Here is a 21,581-nt window from a genome sequence, read left to right on the forward strand (position 1 = left end):
AACTAAAATTGTAGAAAATATTTGCAGAGAGGGATAGGTACACTGCTGCTTACAATAACCATGAAACTAACTTTATGTGTATAACGGATGATCGGCGCATCTATACTACATTTATTTTAACATTTGAAACTTAACGGTAAGCAAACAACGAGACTATTTAAAATTGTGTTAACTTCTGTAATAAAAACATAATAAATACCGCTAATAAATGTACATGTAGGCATTTTTAATCCATTTGTGTTCGAAATACCGAGAAACGTGCGTTACAATTTGACCGTTAATTCAAACCTTAAATTAAACGGAGTATATGTTATATTTTAAATACATGACCGCAGCTGTAGCTCGTGAATGTACTCACCATGGTGTGTATTCAATATTGGTCCCTTTACCTTTGCCGCACAGTTTACTTTAAAAAATATTTATAAGAGGCGCGATAAGCATAGACTTTTAATTTGTTTCTGTAAGTAAGCAATCGTTCGTTATTGTAGTTTCCGTAAGAATCATGTAAGAATACACATAAATGGTACTACTATGGGTACTTTTCCTATATGATAGGGGGAAAACGCCGGAAATCACCGCCGTCCATGGACATCCATAACAAAGTTGAGTCACGGACGAGTTGTCGACCCTTGAGGAATAGTGTCGATTTTTAAAGATCCCCAAGTTGTACTTCTCCAGACATTAAAAAAAAACTATCCATGTTGTCTAAGTCCAGGGTTAAACAAATTGATAGTTTACTCTGTGTTATGGATTATTACTATTATTACTTTGGTACATTTTGACTACCTATTTAAGGTTAGCATGTAACTGTGAGTTAAATACATAGTTAACAACTCTGGTCCACGAAAATTCGCCTAAAAAGGTTTAAGCTTTAGTGTAGGCGTACTGAGTGATATTTCTAGGAAAATGAAACAACATTATGAAAAAGTAAGCCTTTAATCTGACAAGCAAAACTTAAAAACGATCGTGCAAAACTCTCTTAAAAATCTAAAAAAAAAACAAAAGGGAATGCATAACTCCTTATACCCGCTTATAGCTATAGCATCAAATTAATTGTGAGTTGTTCGTATTTCATAATCACTTAAAATGATTACGTTACACATCTCATAATCATACTTTAAAAACGATTGATCAAATCACAAGTTCATGATTAAAATTACATCCGATCTTAAAAGAAACCAAATAAAAAGTAAAGTAATCGATACATAATTCCGTGGTTTATGTTTCAGATGAAAATTGTTCAATAGCACCAGATCACGAAAATTATGTACCAAAACTTCACTATTCAAATTACAAAAATACATGAAAAAATATCATTACAAAAAGCATTCACATTAAATTAGCATGTTAATAAGGTTAAAATAAAAAATGCACATGTATAAATGTAGTAAAAAAACCTAAATTCATAATCATAACACATAACGATTCGTGATAAATATTTAAAATGTTAACTGATTAAAATATAACAGTTTTTCTGTGACCGTCGATTGTGAGTGTCACTGCGGGGTGATATCAGAACATATTGTGCTTACTGGTAAATGAGTCCTTTTTAAAATCAAGTCAAAAGCGCGGTCCATTCAATACTTTGATGTAACTGATTGATTTTTCATACGTCAGTGGCCAATCCTGATAACTTCCTTTAGAGCCATATTCTTCAAAATATGATATTGAAAAGGAGAAACCATTGGCGTTAACCTGATCTCTGATAATTGCAATTTAAACCAACCGTCGCGTTATTTCCAATAGTGAAATAATCAAATATTAAAAAGCATCGAAATGTAATAACGAAAATCAATATTGTATTTGTCGAAACGTAATGCTAAAAGGTTAAAATCAAGAAATAAAACATGCTTCCTCTAGAGCTAATTGTGATTAAAATCTAGTTATCCTTAATTCTATCGGCGCTTGGCCCGTTTACTTCAACAATAGTCTATCAAACATCACTGTCGTTCGCTTTGAGCTATCATAAAAAATCTATTAAAAAAGAAAACAACTTAAAACTAGGTACAAAATAAAATCTCATAGCAATCAACGGGCGATAACATTTGCATTAGGCCTCTTGGACTAGGATGCCATAGTTAATACTGATCCCATGTCTTAAAGAAACGTCGATCAGGCACACTACCTACCTTCAGAATAGGAACGTTTGTAAAATCTCACAACCATTTTAGGAACAGCCAAATACCTATGGTTTCTAACTTCTGTAAGGCACGCAATTGAGATCACTGATTCTATTAAAGAGCAATTTTATCATGATATCTATATTAACTCAATATATTATACTCTTAACAGTCAGTACAATCAGTCTTCGTATTATAATCAGCCTTTTATTTGGGTCGCATTGGAGCAATAAGATTACTAAATATTGATAAGAAAGCTAACTTTACTTTCAGTAGTTTAGTACTAACAGCAAATGAAGATACAACCAACAGTCATAGGTTTGCACGTCGTTTTACCTAGTATACTTATTTTTATTTAATCTATATCTTTATAAAATTTATCATTGATTTAAAATTTAAAACATGGGTCATGATTTTCATTAGCTGTGATACTAGACTAGTTACATAATTTATTCATTACTGATCAACATTGTCTGAATAATATACTAGTTAAATCAAATATCATTGCTGCAATATCAACCCAAATCTTAGTTCTACATTTTAGACGACAATTTATAAAGTATCTCAGAAATGGAATGAATATTTGAAGCGGAATACACATTCTGCTTTGGTTCAAGAAAGGTGCAATTTATATTACGGAATCCGTTTGGTCACTTTGTGGAATTATGTCATTGCCATATAAATCGCACCTAGTTGTCAGGCCTGCCATATGTAGAGCCAAACACATGCTTCTCAACCTGGGACTTCCTACCAATTACTAACTCTGTGTTCTACAGGGCTGCAGGGGGCTATATTACGAAACTCGAAAATCGACACGAACGATACGAACTTCGATTTTCGAACTTCGGAGTAGGCCCTCAGCTCTAGGCCACTGGTGACTTCTACCAGAGTCAGTATGGGGAATTACTAGACTGTATTCACAATTTACGACTCAGACACTACAGTTTAACTAACGGATATATACGTGACCTGAGGCGTGGCGAGTCAGTTTCCTCTTCATTGCGTGTGCTACCTTACCACTGTACCTACCTAAGGGGAACATAATGCAATGAATAGAAGACGCTCGCCGTATCGCCAGTCGCGCGTATTCGTGGCCGGTCCGTAATTGGACATCATAGAGCTAGCATGTATTTAGCTTGACTTCGGCATGGTCTAAAATGACCCCAGGGAAAAATTTGGGGAAAGGTCGGGAGTTAAGGGCCCATAGCCATGGTCTGTATACATCATACATCAATCAAGACTACCTAGCATCAAGGTCATCTAGTTATCTCACACAAGCATTTTGGTGATTTTGGCGTTAAAGGTTCGGTACCCAAAATGTCAAAAACCAGACTACAATTTCTTCCTGTCCATGTTACAGGCATAATATTCTACTCTGAAACTGTACGTAAGGCTATGCGAATGAAAAAAATCGATGGACATTTGCTACTAAAAAAAAAGTACGGTAATTTGTGATACTTGGGTCTTAAACTAGTCATTGTTGCATGAACCATATAAATTTTACTTCCGAGCACGAAACCCTTCTTCTGACCGATTTTTAGTCAAACATTCCAAACGACTTTGTGAGAATTCGATAACATTATGAGCAGTCAACTGCAAAGAGATCGATACAGCCAAAGTTACATAGATAAGTAGGTATACACGACCTTCAAGTCAATAAAGTTGCGTGTACTTACCTACATATTATAAAGCTTTTTGTAATTTTGGCCCCATCGATATTTTTGTAGGCGACTGGACGCCAGGGTTAAAAAATATGTATGATGCTGTCAAAAAGACAATGTGATTGACCAGCGTTTTGCCGTGGTCTGTTGAGCCTTGGTTTCTATGCAGAGTTTAGCCCCTTACTTCAAAAATGAAAAGTATACCCAACCGGATATGAAGAGTACTTGATAATGTTGAACAAGTTCTATGAAATTGCGTGACTTCCCTCTTCACTGCTTCATCGTTACTCTCCGCACAGTGGTTGTCAACACACGCAATAAGCTACGTACGCATTATGCGGTTAACCGCGCTGTTTTAGCGCGCCGTCCCTCTTCAAAGTATCGCTTGAGAAAGAGACGGCGCTCTAAAACAGTATAGTGCGTGCGTAGTCAGGAAATCTCCGCAAAGTCCGGGCTAGGGTATGAAGTAGGGGGTTTCAGCGGGGCTACTCTGAAATTCGAAAATCGAAGTTCGTGTTTCCGTCTTTCTGACGCTTATACTATTTAAGACGAGATTGAGAGGGACGGTACGACACGAACTTCGATTTTAGAATTTCGGAGTAGGCCCTTATTGTAAATTGTCGTCACGGGGGAGTCTACCATTTGACCTGCACGAGGGCACCGGTGTTGTATTGTGGGGATTGGATGAGTTTCCTCTCGGCGCCCGGCGCGGCGGAGCCTTTGAACTGGCTCGCTTGTTGTTGCAGCTCTGTGAATAGAATTTTTGACTTGAGATGGCCGTAAACTTCGTGTTTATGTTGGATCTAGGCGACATAAAAATGATGTTTTTATACTCTAGTGCATAAAGTAAAATCTATGCCAAAGACCAAAGCCAAACAGGCTCCAAAAGTCACAAACAAAAAAGTTTAGAAAATAAAGTTTTTTTTTCTAAAATTCTTGTCTACTCGTGACCACAACCGCTTCAATGTGTTCGAATCGAAACGTCGAGGTCATTTTAGCAGTAAATAGTTGGTGATTATGTAAATCCCGAAAAATAATTTAGTTCTGAGTGGGAATAGCGAAAGTTTCAAACAAAATCTTATGCTGGCACTTCACTTCGCACATTCATCGAAATATTTGCGTGTACGAAAGAGATGTAATATTTTATTTCTTCCATGAGCAATGGAGATGTCAATAACGCAGAATACACAACAACTGAAGTGCCACCATTACATAGGTAGGTACATTTCGTTGAGTAAACGTATAGTGAAACAAACCATATAGATATTAGCAATACCTGCGATGATTAGCAGCATCTTTCTGCGAGCTCCGAAGGCGGTGACGCCTATCTCAGTCAGATCGGCCTCGTTCAACGACGCAAACGTCGACATGTCTAACTCGTGCTTCTTGAACAAGTCTGGCAAACAGGACGTTATAATTAACACAACTTGTTATACTTATTAGGTTGGATGGCAATTTGAATGGCAAGTACGGACAGCAGCGTATTTTTTTATATGATAGAGGGAAAACGAGCAGGCGGGTCACCTGATAGAAAGCAATCACCGCTGCCCTTGGACATCAATAACAAGCCGAGTTACGTATGCGTTGACGGCACTTTGAGAAATAAGTAGTATAGGTACATAGTTTTGACTCCTTACTACCTAATAATTGTAAATGCGAAAGTAACTCTGTCCGTCCGTCTGTACCTCTAGTGTCTGTCCAGTTACCTTTTCACGCTTAAGCCGCTGAATACAAACACTAGGACACGCTAGTAGAGACGAACGCAGTTTAGTATTTTACTACCGTACTGCTTCAACTAAACACTCGCGCCAAATGAAGCGGATTGAAGTTTGAGATTTCCGATACCACTTAATAGAAAAAGTAGCTTATGTGTTATTCCAGTTGTCCAGCTATGTAGATCCCACCTTTCATCCGAATCCGTCACATCATTCAAGCGTGAAGGAGTAGGTACAAACAGTAGGTACTCACAAACTTTCACAGTTAAATAATACTAGCTTTTGACCGCGGCTTCGACCGCTTGGAATTCGGTTATCGCGCGCTGTTCCGGGATTAAAAGTAGCCTATGGCACTCTCTGGCCCATAAACTATCTCTGCCAAAAATCACGTCGATCCGTCGCTCCGCATCGACAAAGACGGACAAACATACAAACACTCGCATTTATAATATTAGTAAGGATAATTAGGATAGCTATGTGCAATGTACACTGACCAATATACTTGTGCAGTCCGATGTCCCGCAGTAGATCGTACAGCTGGGTGTAGCGGCAAGGCTTGATGGCCTGTGGGGGGGAGGGGGAGGCCTTCTCCACTATGTTTGGCCGTACCAGGTCTGATCGATTCCATGCTTTGTCAGGCTGGAAATAACATAGTATAAGTGTCGAAAATGCAACAAGTTAGGTAAATTAAGGTAATAAAACTTCAGCACGTTCCTCCTACATGTAGTAAAAACTGTCCGTAGATTGTGAGAAAATCAGCTACTAATTTAAAAGGAAGGTTGGAATAATTTTGTATTTCGAAGTAACTATTTCTATGAAAAACAAAGTTAAGTATTAAAAAAAAGTCAAACAGTTTTATTTTTCCCTAAGACGATGTTTGAAAAAAAAAAAACACTACAGGATGATTCGGGAGGAGATGTAAGCACTAAGCAGGACCAACTCTAGCGAATTTAATCAATTAGTAAGGCTATTAGATATCGTACCAGTAGATATCTACATATTTATTAGATACATAAACGTTATTTTTTGTAATGTTGCAAAAAAAAAGTATTAAGTAAATTTGAATCATTAACTAAGTGCGGGTCACTGCAATTAAAAGTGTGGGAGGTTTACTTAAGTAAATATGATTGTGAACGATCCATTATCATATCAATTACTGAAGGCCTGCTAAAGGCTTGGCCTTTCGGTTCGTGGCCGCCACTCAAGGACTTTTTTCCCTCAACGTTTATCTTTTCCTCGAGCGTTATATACTTATAGCCCACCCATTGCCACTTCAATTTCGAGCTATGTTTGGTGGCTTTAGTCGACAATAATGTAATATTTTGTTTTGTGTGGTCACTTTCTCTTACCGTGGTATTAGCGTCCTTCAAGTTAATCGGTCCGGGCGAGGTGTGGCTGAAGAAGTAGCCCGACCAGCGAGGCGTCGGCATGCGGTAGTTGCTGCCAACCTTCTCTTGCATGGCCTAATAACAAGATTAAATATTACATTACTGCAGAGTCCGCGAAATAGGGGATTGCCGCCCGAGTAGTTATAGATGGCCGAGTGCTAATTTTATAATCGTTAGGGCTAATGGTGGGCAAAATGTTTGGCGGTGGTTACCTTGCTGGCTTCGGCCTTCATCTTGCGGTACTCTGTCAGCGGGGACAGCTTGCCGAGCGTCTCAAGAGTTTTCTTCTCGCAGCCGGGCGCGCGCCGCTCCGATAGCGGCATGTCCGATATTATACTCGCTATTTCTGTTTGGGGGGGATTAAGATAAGGTTACTCAGGTATAAGTAATTAACATTAAAGTCCCTCTTGAATGCAGTATTGCGTCAAAGTATCCGCCACATCATGAATTCCTAGGCATATCATAACCCGCCTCCATTACATGACATACTAAGACTTGGCCAGACTCTGGTCTACTCAGCTCATACCGGACCGGATCAAAGGACGCAGAACGCTGGATAAAAACCTCTTTTAGGATCAAAGAATTCGCTACGTTATAGAGGTCGCCATCCGACAAGCTGTAAAACCCATCAGAGACAAAGGGGCTGCTTCACCATCCATTGATTAGTGTTAACTGACGGTTAAATGTGATGCCGTCTTCGTCTATTCGAACAAAACAAATAGAGAGGGCATCACATTTAACCATCAATGGATTGTGAAACAGGCCCTAACAGTGTAACAGTACCTAACAGTCCGTTCGAGCAAAAAATACAGAGTTAAGCTACGTACCTACTATTATTATATGTGGTTAACCGCGCGGTCTTAGCGCCGTTCCTCTTTAAAAAGTATCGCTTGAGACAGCCGGCACGATAAAACCGCGCGGTTAGCCCGCATAGTGCGTACGTAGCGTTAGGGTCTCCCCACATTTAACGACACGGAATCTGCAAAAGGCTAAAGAAAGAACCCTTTGTCTATGCAATAAGAGCGAAAAAGACGTTAACGCGTTGGTAGGCGTCGACCGAGCCGATCCAAGCCGAACCTTGCCTTTTTAGCTCTTATTGCGTGGACATAAAGGTTTTTTCTATAGGATTTTGCCGAGTCCGCGTTGATAGATGTGGAGGTGAAGTGAGAGGGAAACATACCCTGTTGTGAGCGATCTGTGGTGTCGGCGGACGGCGCGGGGCTGTGCGTCTTGCCGCTGCTGATGGGAGACACGGACGGCGACGCTATGTTGCTGCTTTCGCCACCTGAAACACCACAGCAATCATGACGTGTTCTCAATAATATATTTGGTCTCACCTGGAATATTATTGGAACGTTTCAACCGTCTCATTTTCGTGGTCACATTCCTTATTTCGGGATTTCAGCGGGAAAGGTTTTTTATTTCTAAAAGGGGGAAAACGAGCATGCGGGTCACCTGATGGGAAGCAATCACCGCCGCCCATGGACACCTGTCAACACGAGGGGTATCACAGGTGCGTTGCCGACCCTTTGAGAGACTGACAGGCTCGTTTTTTAAAGATCCCTAAGTTGTACCGCTCCGGCAATACTGTTCCAGGTCCAGGAAGCTGGTTCCATACTTTAGTCGTGCGTGGGAAAGTTTCGTGAGGATGAAATGCGGTAGTGAAACAATCCAATCCAAAATTATGACAAACATTACATTATGATTTCTTTTTATTTGACTGGATGGAAAACGAGCAAGTGGGTCTCCTGATGGTAAGAGATCACCACCGCCCATAAACATCTGCAACACCAGGGGTATTGCAGATGCGTTTCCAACCTAGAGGCCTAAGATGGGATACCTCAAGTGCCAGTAATTTCACCGGCTGTCTTACTCTCCACGCCGAAACACAACAGTGCAAGCACTGCTGCTTCACGGCAGGATTAGCGAGCAAGATGGTGGTAGCAATCCGGGCGGACCTTGCACAAGGTCCTACCACCTGCAACGTGAATGTATGACTATCAAAAATTATACGACTCGATACGCACGGCCACGAATACTGTTTGCTTCGCATACCTCTCCCGATCTTTGGCGAGGTGCGGTGCATTTGTGATTCCGGTCTATTTCTGGATTACGTAGCCATAACTTCTACTTACGACCAACAGCAAGCAGCCACTGGCCCAATGCCCATAGATTGACTTACCAGAAATATTATGTGTGTCGAGGGAGACGGAGCTTCCAGTGAAGTTGCTCTGGTAGCCACTGCTGGCTTGCGAGCTGGAGTTGAGGAGCTGGCTCAGAGTCGTCTGCGGACAAGGAACCGCGTCAACCATGAAGTTACAAACCACTAGCAAAATTTGAATTTTAAAGTTACATATTTTGCAAATCCAAAAACAGAAAGAAAAGCGTGAATTGAAAAATAATTATCCTAAAATTTGCAACATTATTTATTGAGAGATTTATCCAATGAATGACACACCAGATCATGGGGTACACAAGAAACAAATATTGTTATTATTGTAAGTACTTACAACGTCATAATTATGTAAAGTATGGGTTTCATAGGTGCTATTGGGTGTAATTTGGTGTGCCAAATTACAACAGACACAGCATGCAAGCCATCGGCATCCATCTAATGTGCCGTAAGGTACATAGATGTCAATGATGAAAGCGAACATTTCGCATTGGATCACTTCTCTTCTCTCCCCCTTTATTAAACTCCTCCCTTTAATTCATACGTTGGTAAATAAATAGGTCAAAGACTCACAGGCCTGCCTTCAGGAATCTGCTGATAGGCTTGTTGCATAACCATCGGCTGTTGCATTGTGCTCATATCGGCGCCGCTAGAAAGAGCTGTAAATAAACAACGTTAAAATTTAAATTAAAACGTGTGCTTCGAGTTAGTATTAGTAAAAGAAAAAAAATATAACAAAAAAAATTAACCGACTAGAAAAACCATGAAAATAATTTTCTACTAGTCTGAAGTCGGTCGGTGCCTCAGCACGAGCCAGCAGGAGTGATTGAGGCCCAATATAAAGTGCGTAGGTGAGGTAGATGACTATAGCTTCACTCCTGCTGGCTCGTGCTGAGGCACCGACCGACTTCAGACTGGTAGAAAATTATTTTCATGTTTTTTTGTAGTCGGTTCAATTTTTTGTTATAATTTTTTTTTCACCCTTTTTAGTGTAAATAATCTAAGATACAATAGTTTCATGTCAACTGCTCGTCACCTCTTACAAAAGATTGCTTTTTCCGATGCAGAGACTTTCTTTATTGAGGAGTACTGGTGCTTCACCACCCATTCCATTTCACCATATGCATTACGAGGAGCATAAATTGCTTAGCAACTGTGTTAAAGTAATTGAAATTCAACCCGTGAAATACTTGTTACTGAGTAGTAACTCCGATGGTCAACTGCGGTCTTCATCATCAGTTCCACTTCACCAAATGATGATTTTCAAGAGCAAATGCACGAGTTACTACTAAATATATCAAAATTACCATAGGTGTCCCTACAACATTTGAAGAATTCCCTCGATTTCCTTAGGATCCAATAATCAGATCCTAATTTGGTGCTTATGGGACCTAATTCAAAGCATTCTTAGACGAACGCAAAAAAAAACAAATCGGTTCATAAATGACGGAGTTCTGAGGTAACCAACATAAAAAAAAAATACAACCGAATAGATAACCTCCTTTTTTTGAAGTCTGTTAAAAAAAGAAAAAAAAGTGGTGAACTACAATCTTACACGTCCAAGAGAGCTATGTCTGCACTGCATTATGGACCTCCGCAAAGTAACGCTTGAACCAGTGAATCAGGGGTCAAATTCCTTTTTTAAAATAAATCAAATTAATAATAAGAAGAACACTCACGATTCCACGATCCGCCCTGATTCTTGTACATGACATTGCTAGGATTAGGCACACCCATACTTGGATAATGGAACTGACCAGCCCTCGGCTGAGGGGACGGTATGATCCACGCATTGGGGTACACCGGGGGAGTAATAGCCACGGGGGACAACGGACTGGGGTACCCGCCAGGGGTCGGTGGCTGATTGTACATTGGACTCCCAATGTTGAAGTTGGCTAGCTCTAGCTGAAGGTTGTAGGGGGAGCAGGGGGAGTTGGTGATGTTTGGAAGAGGGTGGGAGGGGGAGAATGGATTGTAGACCCCGAAATTAGGCATGGCCGTGTTGAACGCTGGGATGTTGTATGATTCTGGAACTTCTGCTGTAATGACGGGCTCGTTGCCGCCTAGGAGTTCCCGGCGCGCTTCGTAGATATCACCTGGTGAAAGAAACAAATTTACGTCACCCTAAGTACGGATTGGGAGCTTCACGTAGGTACGTGTGTGCAGGTCTCACGATGTTTTCCTTCACCATAAAGCTCATCATCATCATCAACCGGAAGACATCCACTGCTGAACAAAGGCTGCTTAAAACGAGACAGCTCGCCACTTGGACCCGCCGGTTTCCCGCAACTCTCACGATGTCGTCAGTCCACCAAGTGGGAGGGCTGCCAACCTTCGTCTTACGGTTCGTGGTCGCTAACCGAGGACTTTACTCCCCCAACCTAAAAATGCTAAAAGCTCATAGCTAGAACTAAAACTCATAGTAAATTTCAAATGGAATTTTGAACATAAATTCCGAAGCGTGTGAGCTCTGACTTGCACAATCCTCTGTTCGTGAGGCCATAGTCTCAACTACTAGGCTTATGATTTTAAAAATGATGTAGGTAAGTATAGAATGATGATGTCTACTCACCCGCACATCTCTCAATCCCCTTGATGACTACCGAAGCAATTCCCTGCTTCGGTTTCCGCCGAATGTTGATGTACACGTTATACTTCTGCATAAGCTTTATGGCCGCTTCTGGGTCCAGGCGGTACGCTTCCTCTGAAACGTCGAAGATCACCACCAGGGGGAGGCTTCCCTGTTGGAGAAATGAAGGGGTTTAGACTACTATACGCGGAGCTGAAGGCTCTAATGAGGGCTATCGTTTTTTGTCTCACTAGATGGCGCACTGTTGCGTGAGGTTTTTAAGTATGGCTTTCAAAGTCTGTTATTACGGGCGTGAAACAGAGTTTAGATTAAAACCATATTTAATACACCTTAAAACCGTACCATAAAATATCGAGCATGCCACAGTGTTGCATAGTCCCCGTTTTGTTCGGAAAAAAGGGTGGACAAAGGTTTCCGAAAGACAAAACTGTCTCAAAACACAGACATTCATTGCCCCGGAACGCATATTTGCCATAATTAATTTCAGATATTGCAAAATATTCACAAAATTATTCTAATTATAAATAAACCCGCGTAGCTCACCCAAAAACTATGAGATTTGACATTTCGGAGACCTCACGCTACACTAGCGCCTCTAGTGGCGAATTCATTCGCGATAGCCCTCATTGTCTCTATTGGGACCGTGCAAAGCCGGTGGTGGGGGGAGCCGAAACGATCACAGCGCTCTCTACGGCTAAAAATTAAACCAACTTGTGCAGATGCGACATATGAAAAGATGTCGCATCGAACCATTTCGATGGAAAGATTTTGCTTCACAGCGGCTTGAATGGCGCAGGATTGTGCTGAGGCAAGTTCGCGACTTTAAAGGACAGCATAAAGGCGACCTCGACGCTAACCATAGGCGTATATACAGGGGGGGCGGGTGGCCCGTGCCCACCCCAGTATAGTCTAGTGCCTACCCCAGGATGTTGGGCTACCGCTTCAAAATTCTATAATACTGATATCTTCACAAATCCAGGCCAGCCCCCCTCCCCCCCTTGAAAAACAACCCTAGATACGCCAATGACGCTAACTAAGATTAGTTATGTAAGAACTGTAACTTACCATCAGCTGCTGTCTCGCCGCGTACACATCCTTGATCTGCCCCTTGATAGTCACACAGCTCTTCTTGATGACCGGGATGTTGGGGTCGTCAGCGTCAGGGAACATGATCTCGGTGTTAGTGCCCTTCATGATGACCTTTAACTGCTCAGCGGCCCTGCCGACTACCACTGAGTGGTGGATGGGGGAGATTTCCAATGTCATTTGCACGCTGGTATGCATCTAAAAGAGAAACATAAAGTAAGTACTTGATGAAAAATGTACAGTCAGCAACAAAAATATACATACGCTTGAAGTGCTAAAAATATGTATACAGGACTTTATTGCCTGAACATTAAGGTCGTGTATACATATTTTTTGCACTTTGGCTGTATTCATATCTTTGTTGCTGACTGTACAAACGGAGCTATATCGCTGTCTGTCACTTACGTGCCCGCCTGTCACGTAAATTTTACAGACAAATGATTGGAACTACTTGCAATCTTAAAATTTTCATAGTAGCATCAAAGCAAAAAAAAAAATTTTTTTTAAGTATGGTGCGAAATAATATTTTGACCTACCCCATCGAGTTGTGTGTACCTAATAGTTTAGAGCTCGTTGAGTAGGTAAGTCTATGAGAGGTAAGTAAATATCGTATTTTTTGCTTAAAAAATATTGGAAAACAAAGGAATGAGGAGCCCACCAAAGTCGGTTTTCTTACAAAATGATGTTCCGACGAATTTGTATACTCACCGCCAGCTGTCCGCACATATAGTTCATCAAAAGCCCCGTGGCCTCCATAGTGCCTTGCACCTCCCACTGTACACCTTTGACGACCAGCAAGTTGGCGTGCAACTTAGGCCGGTTACGGAGCATCACCTGTTATAGTCCAAGGAAATATATTTGTGATAAAAAAAACCTTTTTTTTGGTGACTGTACATTATTTTTATCGAATGTTTTTTTTTAATTCAAGTTATTAAAAGGGCATATGACATTTTTCGCCACTGCCTATCGAAAGTACCTAGGTACAAAACACGCATTAAACATTGACAATAAATATCTATCATAGTTAATGGCCATCTGCCACTCTAGGTAAGTCGATCAGTCTCACCTGCACATTGTACTGCTCCTGTATTTGTTGGACGTACGGCGAGTTGATGTCAGGAAGTGGCTGCGAGGGCGCCACTATCGGCAGTTCGAAGCAGAAGACTAACGGCGTCAGCGCCTGTTGAAATAACATAGCTATGCAATAGTTTGTAGGTCTTGCTGCTGCTGAGACTACATAATCTAGGGAAGAGATCCCTTTAAAGGATAATTTCGCCTTTGTACATCTCTTTCCTTTGTTAACTAATTTTCATATGTTTTATGTCCAATAAAAAGTTACAATACCATACAAATTGCTGATATTGAGAATATTTTGTGATATTAGCCGGTACAGATCAGTCTAAATCAATTAAAATTCCGGGGAATAAATTTACTAACGCTATGAATTCCCACAAATTACTTCGTGGGCTTCATATTGTATGGATTGGATCCACAGATATGGATTACACTAGATTACGCAAATGCATCTACTTCGCGTGTCCGAACCCCGACCAAACGTCGGAGATTTTTTTATCCTGAATAATAATCCTATCGATTAGTAGTACAAAATAGCGAGTGTTTTTTATTTTTATTTTAGTTGGTTCGAGTACCGGGCGAGGCAAGCTAGTTTTAGAAAACCTTTAAATGCAGTTTTATTTCTTTAGAGGCTCCAATAAAGAGATCTCTCTCCAGGCAGGTGTTATGCCTGGGGACCAAAGTCCGCAGGAAGAGCGTAGGACTCGTTTGGATTAATATTTTTTTGTATTTTCTTTTATTTCATTGTATACAGTAGTTTTTAAGTATTTTATTTGTAATTATTTTATGTTGAAAAAATGACTTTCTGCCAAGTTTCTTGCGGCGCATTCTTCTTGGCAATGATGGTCTTTCCGAAAGCGCAGGTAGTTTAAAAAATGACGTGTAAAAGTGCCCATTGCGGCCTATTTACTGAATAAATGATTTTGATTTTGATTTTTGATTTTGGAGTTTCTATATGTGCTCACTAGATGGCGCTAGGAGGCTACACGCACATAGGAGTCCTATGATAGGACCTCATCACAAACTTTCGCATTTATAATACTAGTAGGATTACTCACTCGCACTCTAGCTCTGGCTCTCTCCACGCGCTCCATGTCCCCAGCGATGGACACCTGGTTGCTCTTTTCGATGGAACTGGTCCGGTTGGAGTCCGGGAAGTGGATGTGGCAGCCGGTCTCCTCCATCACGCGCTTTATGGTCAGACCTCCCTGGGAATCGAAGACTAGAGTTAATCTATGTTTATCTCGATGCAAAATGACATACAGAGGTAACAGACGTATAAGTCTGTTACTTTTTCAGTTTTCAGCACAGGCGGACAGACAGACAGTGTTACTTTATAATAGTAAGGGTTGTAAAAAAATTAGCAATTTAATTTAAACTGAAAAACTAGGTAACAAAGTTGCGTTGCCTGAATGAATTTGCTCGTATAAACTTTTAGGCTTCTCCAATATTACCTACGCCATAATGTAATACGTAATACCTACATACAGTGTATGAAATGGTTAAAGTATCTATTTAGCAATCATTATCATCATCATCATCGTCATCCCGCAATCATTATATCCGTCTAACTACTGGGCACAGGCCTCCTCTCAGAATGAGAGGGACTTGGGCCTCAGTTCTCACGCTGGCCCAGTGCATATTAGGAACTTCACACATATCATTGAATTGCTTCGCAGGTTTGTGCAGGTTTCCTCACGATGTCGGTATTCCTTCAACCTAAAGCTCGTCATAAATTTCAAATTTTATTTCTCATATAAATTTCGATAACTCACGAAGTTCGAGCCCGGATTTGAACCCACGATCAGTTTGAAAGACTGTTGTTCAAACTATCAGGCCTACACACCATGGCTATGTAGAGTTAAAGAGTAAACCCAATAAAACTGTAATTTTATGCCTTATGATTAATAATCGGCGGGTATAAAGCTACTTAAAATACCTAAAATATATTATGTACCTAAGTATAGTTGACACAGGAAACAGTGATGTTGTTTGAAGTGTGTAAACGTTTGCAATTACCGCTTAGCAATTTCCCGTAGATTACTGATTTTCCCACGGCAGAGCTAATACCGTAATAATAATGGTAACATAGTACTCATAACAGTAGACGCGGCAAAATATGCGGCCATTAATGTATCTATTTGTAGTTTTTTTTAGCAAGAGTAGGAATCTCGTTAAAGTAATATGAATGTACGTGAACATTTCCTATTGATGACTGCACCAGTTGTAGCTGCATATGGGTTGCCAGATCGGAAGACAAAGTATCTGGACAAAGCGGTAAAATGTCGAGACTGCGATTTTTCTGGAAATTTTGAGCAAAATATATTTGAAAATCTACGGAATCTGAAACTTTTACTCGCAATTTTGTATTTTATTTGGATTTCATATTAATAACATCTAAGTGATTCAAAACCATCAGCTAGTAACCCAAACCGAAGCAGATACTTAATTATATTTCGTATGCTAAATTAAAAAATGAAACCTTCTTTTAATCACATTTGCTCGTCAATAATGTTATTCCATGCCTGTATAAGTACTAAAGGACAATGGCCTCAATTGTTCCCGCGGGAATTATGGATTTATACGTAAGTTTTGCAGGTGGTAGGACCTTGTGCAAGGTCCGCCCGGATTGCTACCACCATCTTGCTCGCTAATCCTGCCGTGAAGCAGCAGTGCTTGCATTGTTGTGTTTCGGCGTGGAGAGTAAGACAGCCGGTGAAATTACGGGCACGTGAGGTATCCCATCTTAGGCCTTTAGGTTGGCAACGCGTCTGCAATACCCCTGGTGTTGCAGATGTTTATGGGCGGTGGTGATCTCTTACCATCAGGAGACCCACTTGCTCGTTTGCCATCCAGTCGTATAAAAAAAAAAAAAAGTATAGTTTTCTTCTCAAGGGAGTTAATTATGACTTTAGTTTTAAAAAGTAAGTAGTTACGTCATTTCAGACTAAAGAGGTTTCAAGTCAGCCAACGTTTTATTTACATCCTTAAAACTTAGCTAAAACCCAATTTTACACCATTTTTTTCCCCACGCATCATAAAACTTCGATATTTTTATGTTTAAAATTTGTATCAAATACTTTTGCAATAATTTTAGTTAATATTTTTTAGCATGTTGGAATAATTAGCTTAGCATTAAAGAAAGAAAGAAAGAAAGAAAGAAAACATTTATTCGTGACATTAAAAAAGACAGCAACAATAATAAAAATAAAATAAAAAATTGTTACGTATGCATGTCACGAAATGGTCCCGAATCAGCATTCTGCCGGTCTTGCGAACGGCGCTGGTCTTCCTTTGGGACCATCTGGTCATTAAACATTGAAAAAAAGTACAGCTAAGTGAGATTAGACGACTAGACGACTCGAAAAAGGTGACAATCAGGGGGCTACTACGCAATTTGAAAAGAGATGTTCGTATCGTTTTGCTGACGCAAATATAATTTAATACGAGAGTGAGAGGGATCCATACGAACTTCGATTTTCGAATTTTTGTTGAAGCCTGCTGTATTGGCAGGTAGCCATTATTTTATTCGGTTGTTTTCTTAGCGTCTTTCTTTTGCCGAGCTGTGAAGTGTTTAGACTTAGACACAAAATAATTTCATTTTTGCATTTTTTTTCCTCACAATGTGATGAAAATCATTTGTGTGTATCACGGGCCGTAAGAGGGTTACAAACTCGAGTCATTAAAATCCCTCCGCCTCCGGCAGCAGGCTTTTAATAGACTCTCGTTAGTAATCCTCATTCTTACGCCCCTTAATGCACAATGTATTATTCTAGTCTCGGTTGTCTCATATAAAATTTTATAGATGAAAAATAAAATGGAAAAAGATAGCCTTAAAGGTGTAGATCTGCGCTATTATCTACAGCGGGCCACAATCTGTGTAATACTAGTATGTATCCCTGATATACAAAATAGGACTTTGTTGATCGTCCGTCTGCCTGTCAAGACCCTTTATCTCGGAAACGCGTAGAAGTACTTGTCAACTATTATCTATTCTGTGGAAAAAGTATCGAGTTGAAATAAAAACCATATACTCAGGCCTACAGCCCCTTGAAGCTGTAAAATTGCCTTAATCGAAAAATTCAAAAGGTAGTTACTTCCAGCTGTTCTGGAAACTAGAATTTTCGTATTAGAGGTAGCTCTTATAGCATAATCAATAAGAAAAATCATAATTTTTCATTTCTGCTTGTCTATATCAATAAACCACTTAAATGACCCCAAACCTGCGTACATTTTGCTTAGGCGAGGGGCTAACACTGGATACTCACAAACCTACATATTCGTAAAGAACCCTCGGCGAGCGAGTCCAACTAGCACAAGGCCAATTTATTCTTAAAATTAAACTAAACATACCTTTCCAATGATATGTGAATGGTCCGTGTAGCTGACGTCTATTTTCATAGTAACCCGGTTGCTCTGTCAACAAAAAAAAATATATTAAGATCTACTTACATACTGTCGTAAAAAAATAATTAACATCGATGTAGTCCACACAACCAAAATTCATACAAACAAAATACTTTTTTTTTATTCAACTGGATGGCAAACGAGCAAGTGGGTCTCCTGATGGTAAGAGATCACCACCGCCCATAAGCATCTGCAACACCAGGGGTATTGCAGATGCGTTGCCAACCTAGAGGCCTAAGATGGGATACCTCAAGTACCAGTAATTTCACCGGCTGTCTTATTCTCCACGCCGAAACACAACAGTGCAAGCACTGCTGCTTCACGGCTTAGTCACAAATTGATGAATGGATCGTATTGTAACATTGATTTTCGGCTCATTATTGAACTGACTCAACATTGTCGCTCCATCTCTATAACCGATATCTCGTCAATTGGCTGATAGATATTTGGTTTCTATCGACACTTTACCAGCCGCAAGACAGGACAAACCAATAAAAAAAAACTCAAGATGTCATAAAACAAAACTCCTGATGGTAATGCAGCGGCAAAAAATACCGTAGATACTGTTGCAAACTTTTATTTGGATGGAATCATCGACTGTATTGCCATCGAAATGTAAACAAAAAATTCATTAACTCACTTAATTTATCGATGTAATAAAGGATATAATCGTAATTTAAAAATACGCTTACCTAATAATAGTACCACCACCAGGTAATACGGCTTTATGTTAACATAAACTCTACATTGACTTTACTTAAATAGGTCGTATTATTCAAATAGATAATAAGTTGATACTTAATTTAGCTTTTAAAAAACTCCACGTAATTACGAAAACGATTCTTAAAACTCTTAAGTTTAAGAACTTATATTACACACTCACTCTAGTATCCAGCAACTGCATAATCTTCTCTCTTGCTAATTTCACGTCATCGACTCGGCCAGCGACTCTCACGTGAGGATCTAAATCACAAAAATAAAATCACTCTCACAGAAAGCTTTAACAAAATAAACCGAACACGAATATAAATTACCAAAAAAATCCGTAAACTTATTATCACGTATCCGTCTAATTAGATTATACAATAATTCATCACTATTCTCCATCGCAATCATGGTAACTTCATTTAAATACACATGAAATAAAAAATTGATTGCAATATTTGATTGTAGTAACGGACGCTGAATGAATAATTTCAAATTTTAACCCGAAGTGCGCCAGACTGGCGCCGAAGCGCGACTTTCTGACGCCACCGTGCGCGCCAAATTTTGACCCCGTTCATAGACTAACTGAACTTTTTAATTATTACAAACAAATTGTGTTCAGAAATATGCTTCATATTTTTTTAGGTTGGTATTAACATTTAATACAGAAGTAAACCAAACCTTTTTTTGAGCGGGCTCCTATTTTTAAACGCGTTGGCCAGTTAATTAAGGTATTCGTTTCATTCATTATCTGAAAACAAAATTTAAATTACATTCTGCTCTATTTCTGAAGAATTGATAATTGAAGATAATATTCTCATCTAAAAATGAATAACAGTGTATTTTACCCGGTGGAAAAATGCTTGTGCCGTTTGTGGTTCCTCCAAATTATCTGTGAAAGTAAAAGTTTAATAAGTTTGACTGCTAATTACTAATTATATTGATTGATACAGTTATGTTTTATCTTTTGAATGCCTACCAGCCAGCATTGTCTCCAACCGGCGTCGGTCAACACGGAATCGTTCTTGGTATACATCTTCAACACTATTCAGACCAAGGATCACAGCTAGTTTTTGGAGATCCTCGGCTGATGTAGAGTTACTGGTGCCGCTTTCAGAGGCCTGAAATTCGAATTTTATGCGTTTAATTGAATAAGAATATAAGGATGCCTACAATTAAGGGCAATAATTTCTACAAGGTTATTAAAACCATCATAATTTAGTAGATGTCGTATTGTAGAAAGACAAACTTAATTCACCTCAGTGGTAATTTACCTATGAGGTAAGAAACTACCCACTGTATTAGTATAGATAGGTACTGAATGCCTTAAAAAGTTTGACTTAGTTTAAACTAAGTACCTATTCAATTTCAACTGCGGTGTGGTCAAAGCAATTTCGCTTTTTTTCCACAATATTTCACAATCTAACTTGGTTAATTTAATTTATGTTATCCAGTGTATTTGCTATAGGTAGGTATTGGTATAGTTTTCGTAGTTACACGATTTTTTAGGTACAGATTATTCGTTGATTAAAGGTTACTGGTAATAATAACAAGAGAAGACTCACTTTTATTTTACTTTTACTCAGCTAAAATTAAAGAACATAAAAGAAATAATATTTCGTAATTCTTATGAACAAAAAACTGCCTTTACACAAGATTTGTAGAGTTATTGTATTGTATTGTATTCGTATGAAGTTTGTGTGCACATTTTTGTACTATAATCAAAAGCAATTCTTTTAATCACGCCACGATCTTTTCAAAATGGCGGATGCGTACCTAATGAAATGATAGAAATACTTTTTTAATTACATTGTGAATAAGTACTTGTGTTATAATAAACTTACCTCACTGACTGTATCCTTGTCCGAATTATTTTTAAATTCTGATAAATGCGTTTTAACTGTTAAATAGTTACCGGAGGCCATGTTAATAATTTAAAAATATATATTTTATGTACAATGTTTGGTTGCAATATTGACTAATTAAAATAATCTAGAATTAATTTCGTAGACATTCATTATTACATTTATTTGACTTTATTGTAAAAAGCGTATACCAGAACTGCTACACTGCTGTATGGCTTTGCCGAACCTAACTATGCCTCCAAATGACTCGTGTACCTAACGGAAATTTGATAATGAGGGTACGCTGGTATTTTTCCGTTTGATTTTTAAATTTAAATTTCTAGTATAACGTTTTGTTCCCACAAATGTACGTATGCTCATGCCTGAAAGAAAATAATTTTTTATCATAGTTTTATCCTGTCAAAAAAGAGATTGTACATTTTCTGGGTTTTAGAATTTACCCTCTTATTTTTTGGCTTGGAAGGACAAATGATTTCGCGTAAATAGATGTTGTCTGTGGAGGCCTGGCAGCAACTAACCAATCACATCGCATCCCGCCACTGAACGTAACCATCGAGACAGCGCCAAGATGCCCAATATAATTTCGCGGCTTATCAATTTCATTTTAACTTTAGTCAAATGTACTTTGCAATATATTTTTTAACAGAACGATTTCATATATTATAATAATGAACCTTGGTACATATTTTTACTTCATATTGTAAGCAAAATGATTATGAATGATTAATGGTTAAGTATAGTTGTTTCGTTTTATTTCCGTGGGACTTTCTCTTAATTAGTTGATACCAAAGAAAAGG

At 39.2% G+C, this 21,581-nt stretch overlaps 1 protein-coding gene across 1 annotated transcript; it reads right to left on the reverse strand.

Annotated features, from left to right (window-relative positions):
• Positions 1–923: 923 nt before the first annotated feature.
• BicC (protein bicaudal C) lies at positions 924–21,022 on the reverse strand. The gene is made up of 20 exons (XM_074105408.1): positions 20,764–21,022; positions 19,899–20,040; positions 19,768–19,811; positions 19,601–19,670; positions 19,098–19,177; positions 18,161–18,223; positions 14,866–15,015; positions 13,800–13,913; positions 13,442–13,567; positions 12,713–12,931; positions 11,630–11,798; positions 10,737–11,153; positions 9,631–9,716; positions 9,067–9,169; positions 8,065–8,169; positions 7,097–7,230; positions 6,846–6,959; positions 5,991–6,135; positions 5,058–5,177; positions 924–4,529 (listed from the first exon to the last, which is right to left on the reverse strand). The coding sequence occupies exons 1-20, from the start codon at positions 20,842–20,844 to the stop codon at positions 4,417–4,419; spliced, it is 2,595 nt and encodes an 864-aa protein (XP_073961509.1). The 5' UTR covers positions 20,845–21,022; the 3' UTR covers positions 924–4,416.
• Between the last annotated feature and the right edge of the window lie 559 nt (positions 21,023–21,581).

Source organism: Choristoneura fumiferana, chromosome 23, assembly GCF_025370935.1.
Source record: "Choristoneura fumiferana chromosome 23, NRCan_CFum_1, whole genome shotgun sequence".
Classification (NCBI taxonomy): Eukaryota; Metazoa; Arthropoda; class Insecta; order Lepidoptera; family Tortricidae; genus Choristoneura; species Choristoneura fumiferana.

Excerpts from the sequence above, each read along its gene's own strand:
- BicC (XM_074105408.1), bottom strand. The coding sequence starts at position 20,844 with ATGGCCTCCGGTAACTATTTAACAGTTAAAACGCATTTATCAGAATTT. Across the intron at positions 19,178-19,600 it reads AGGAGCCCGCTCAAAAAAAG|ATCCTCACGTGAGAGTCGCT; the intron begins GTTTGGTTTACT and ends TTTGTGATTTAG. Across the intron at positions 13,568-13,799 it reads AGGAGCAGTACAATGTGCAG|GTGATGCTCCGTAACCGGCC; the intron begins GTGAGACTGATC and ends GGACTATAACAG.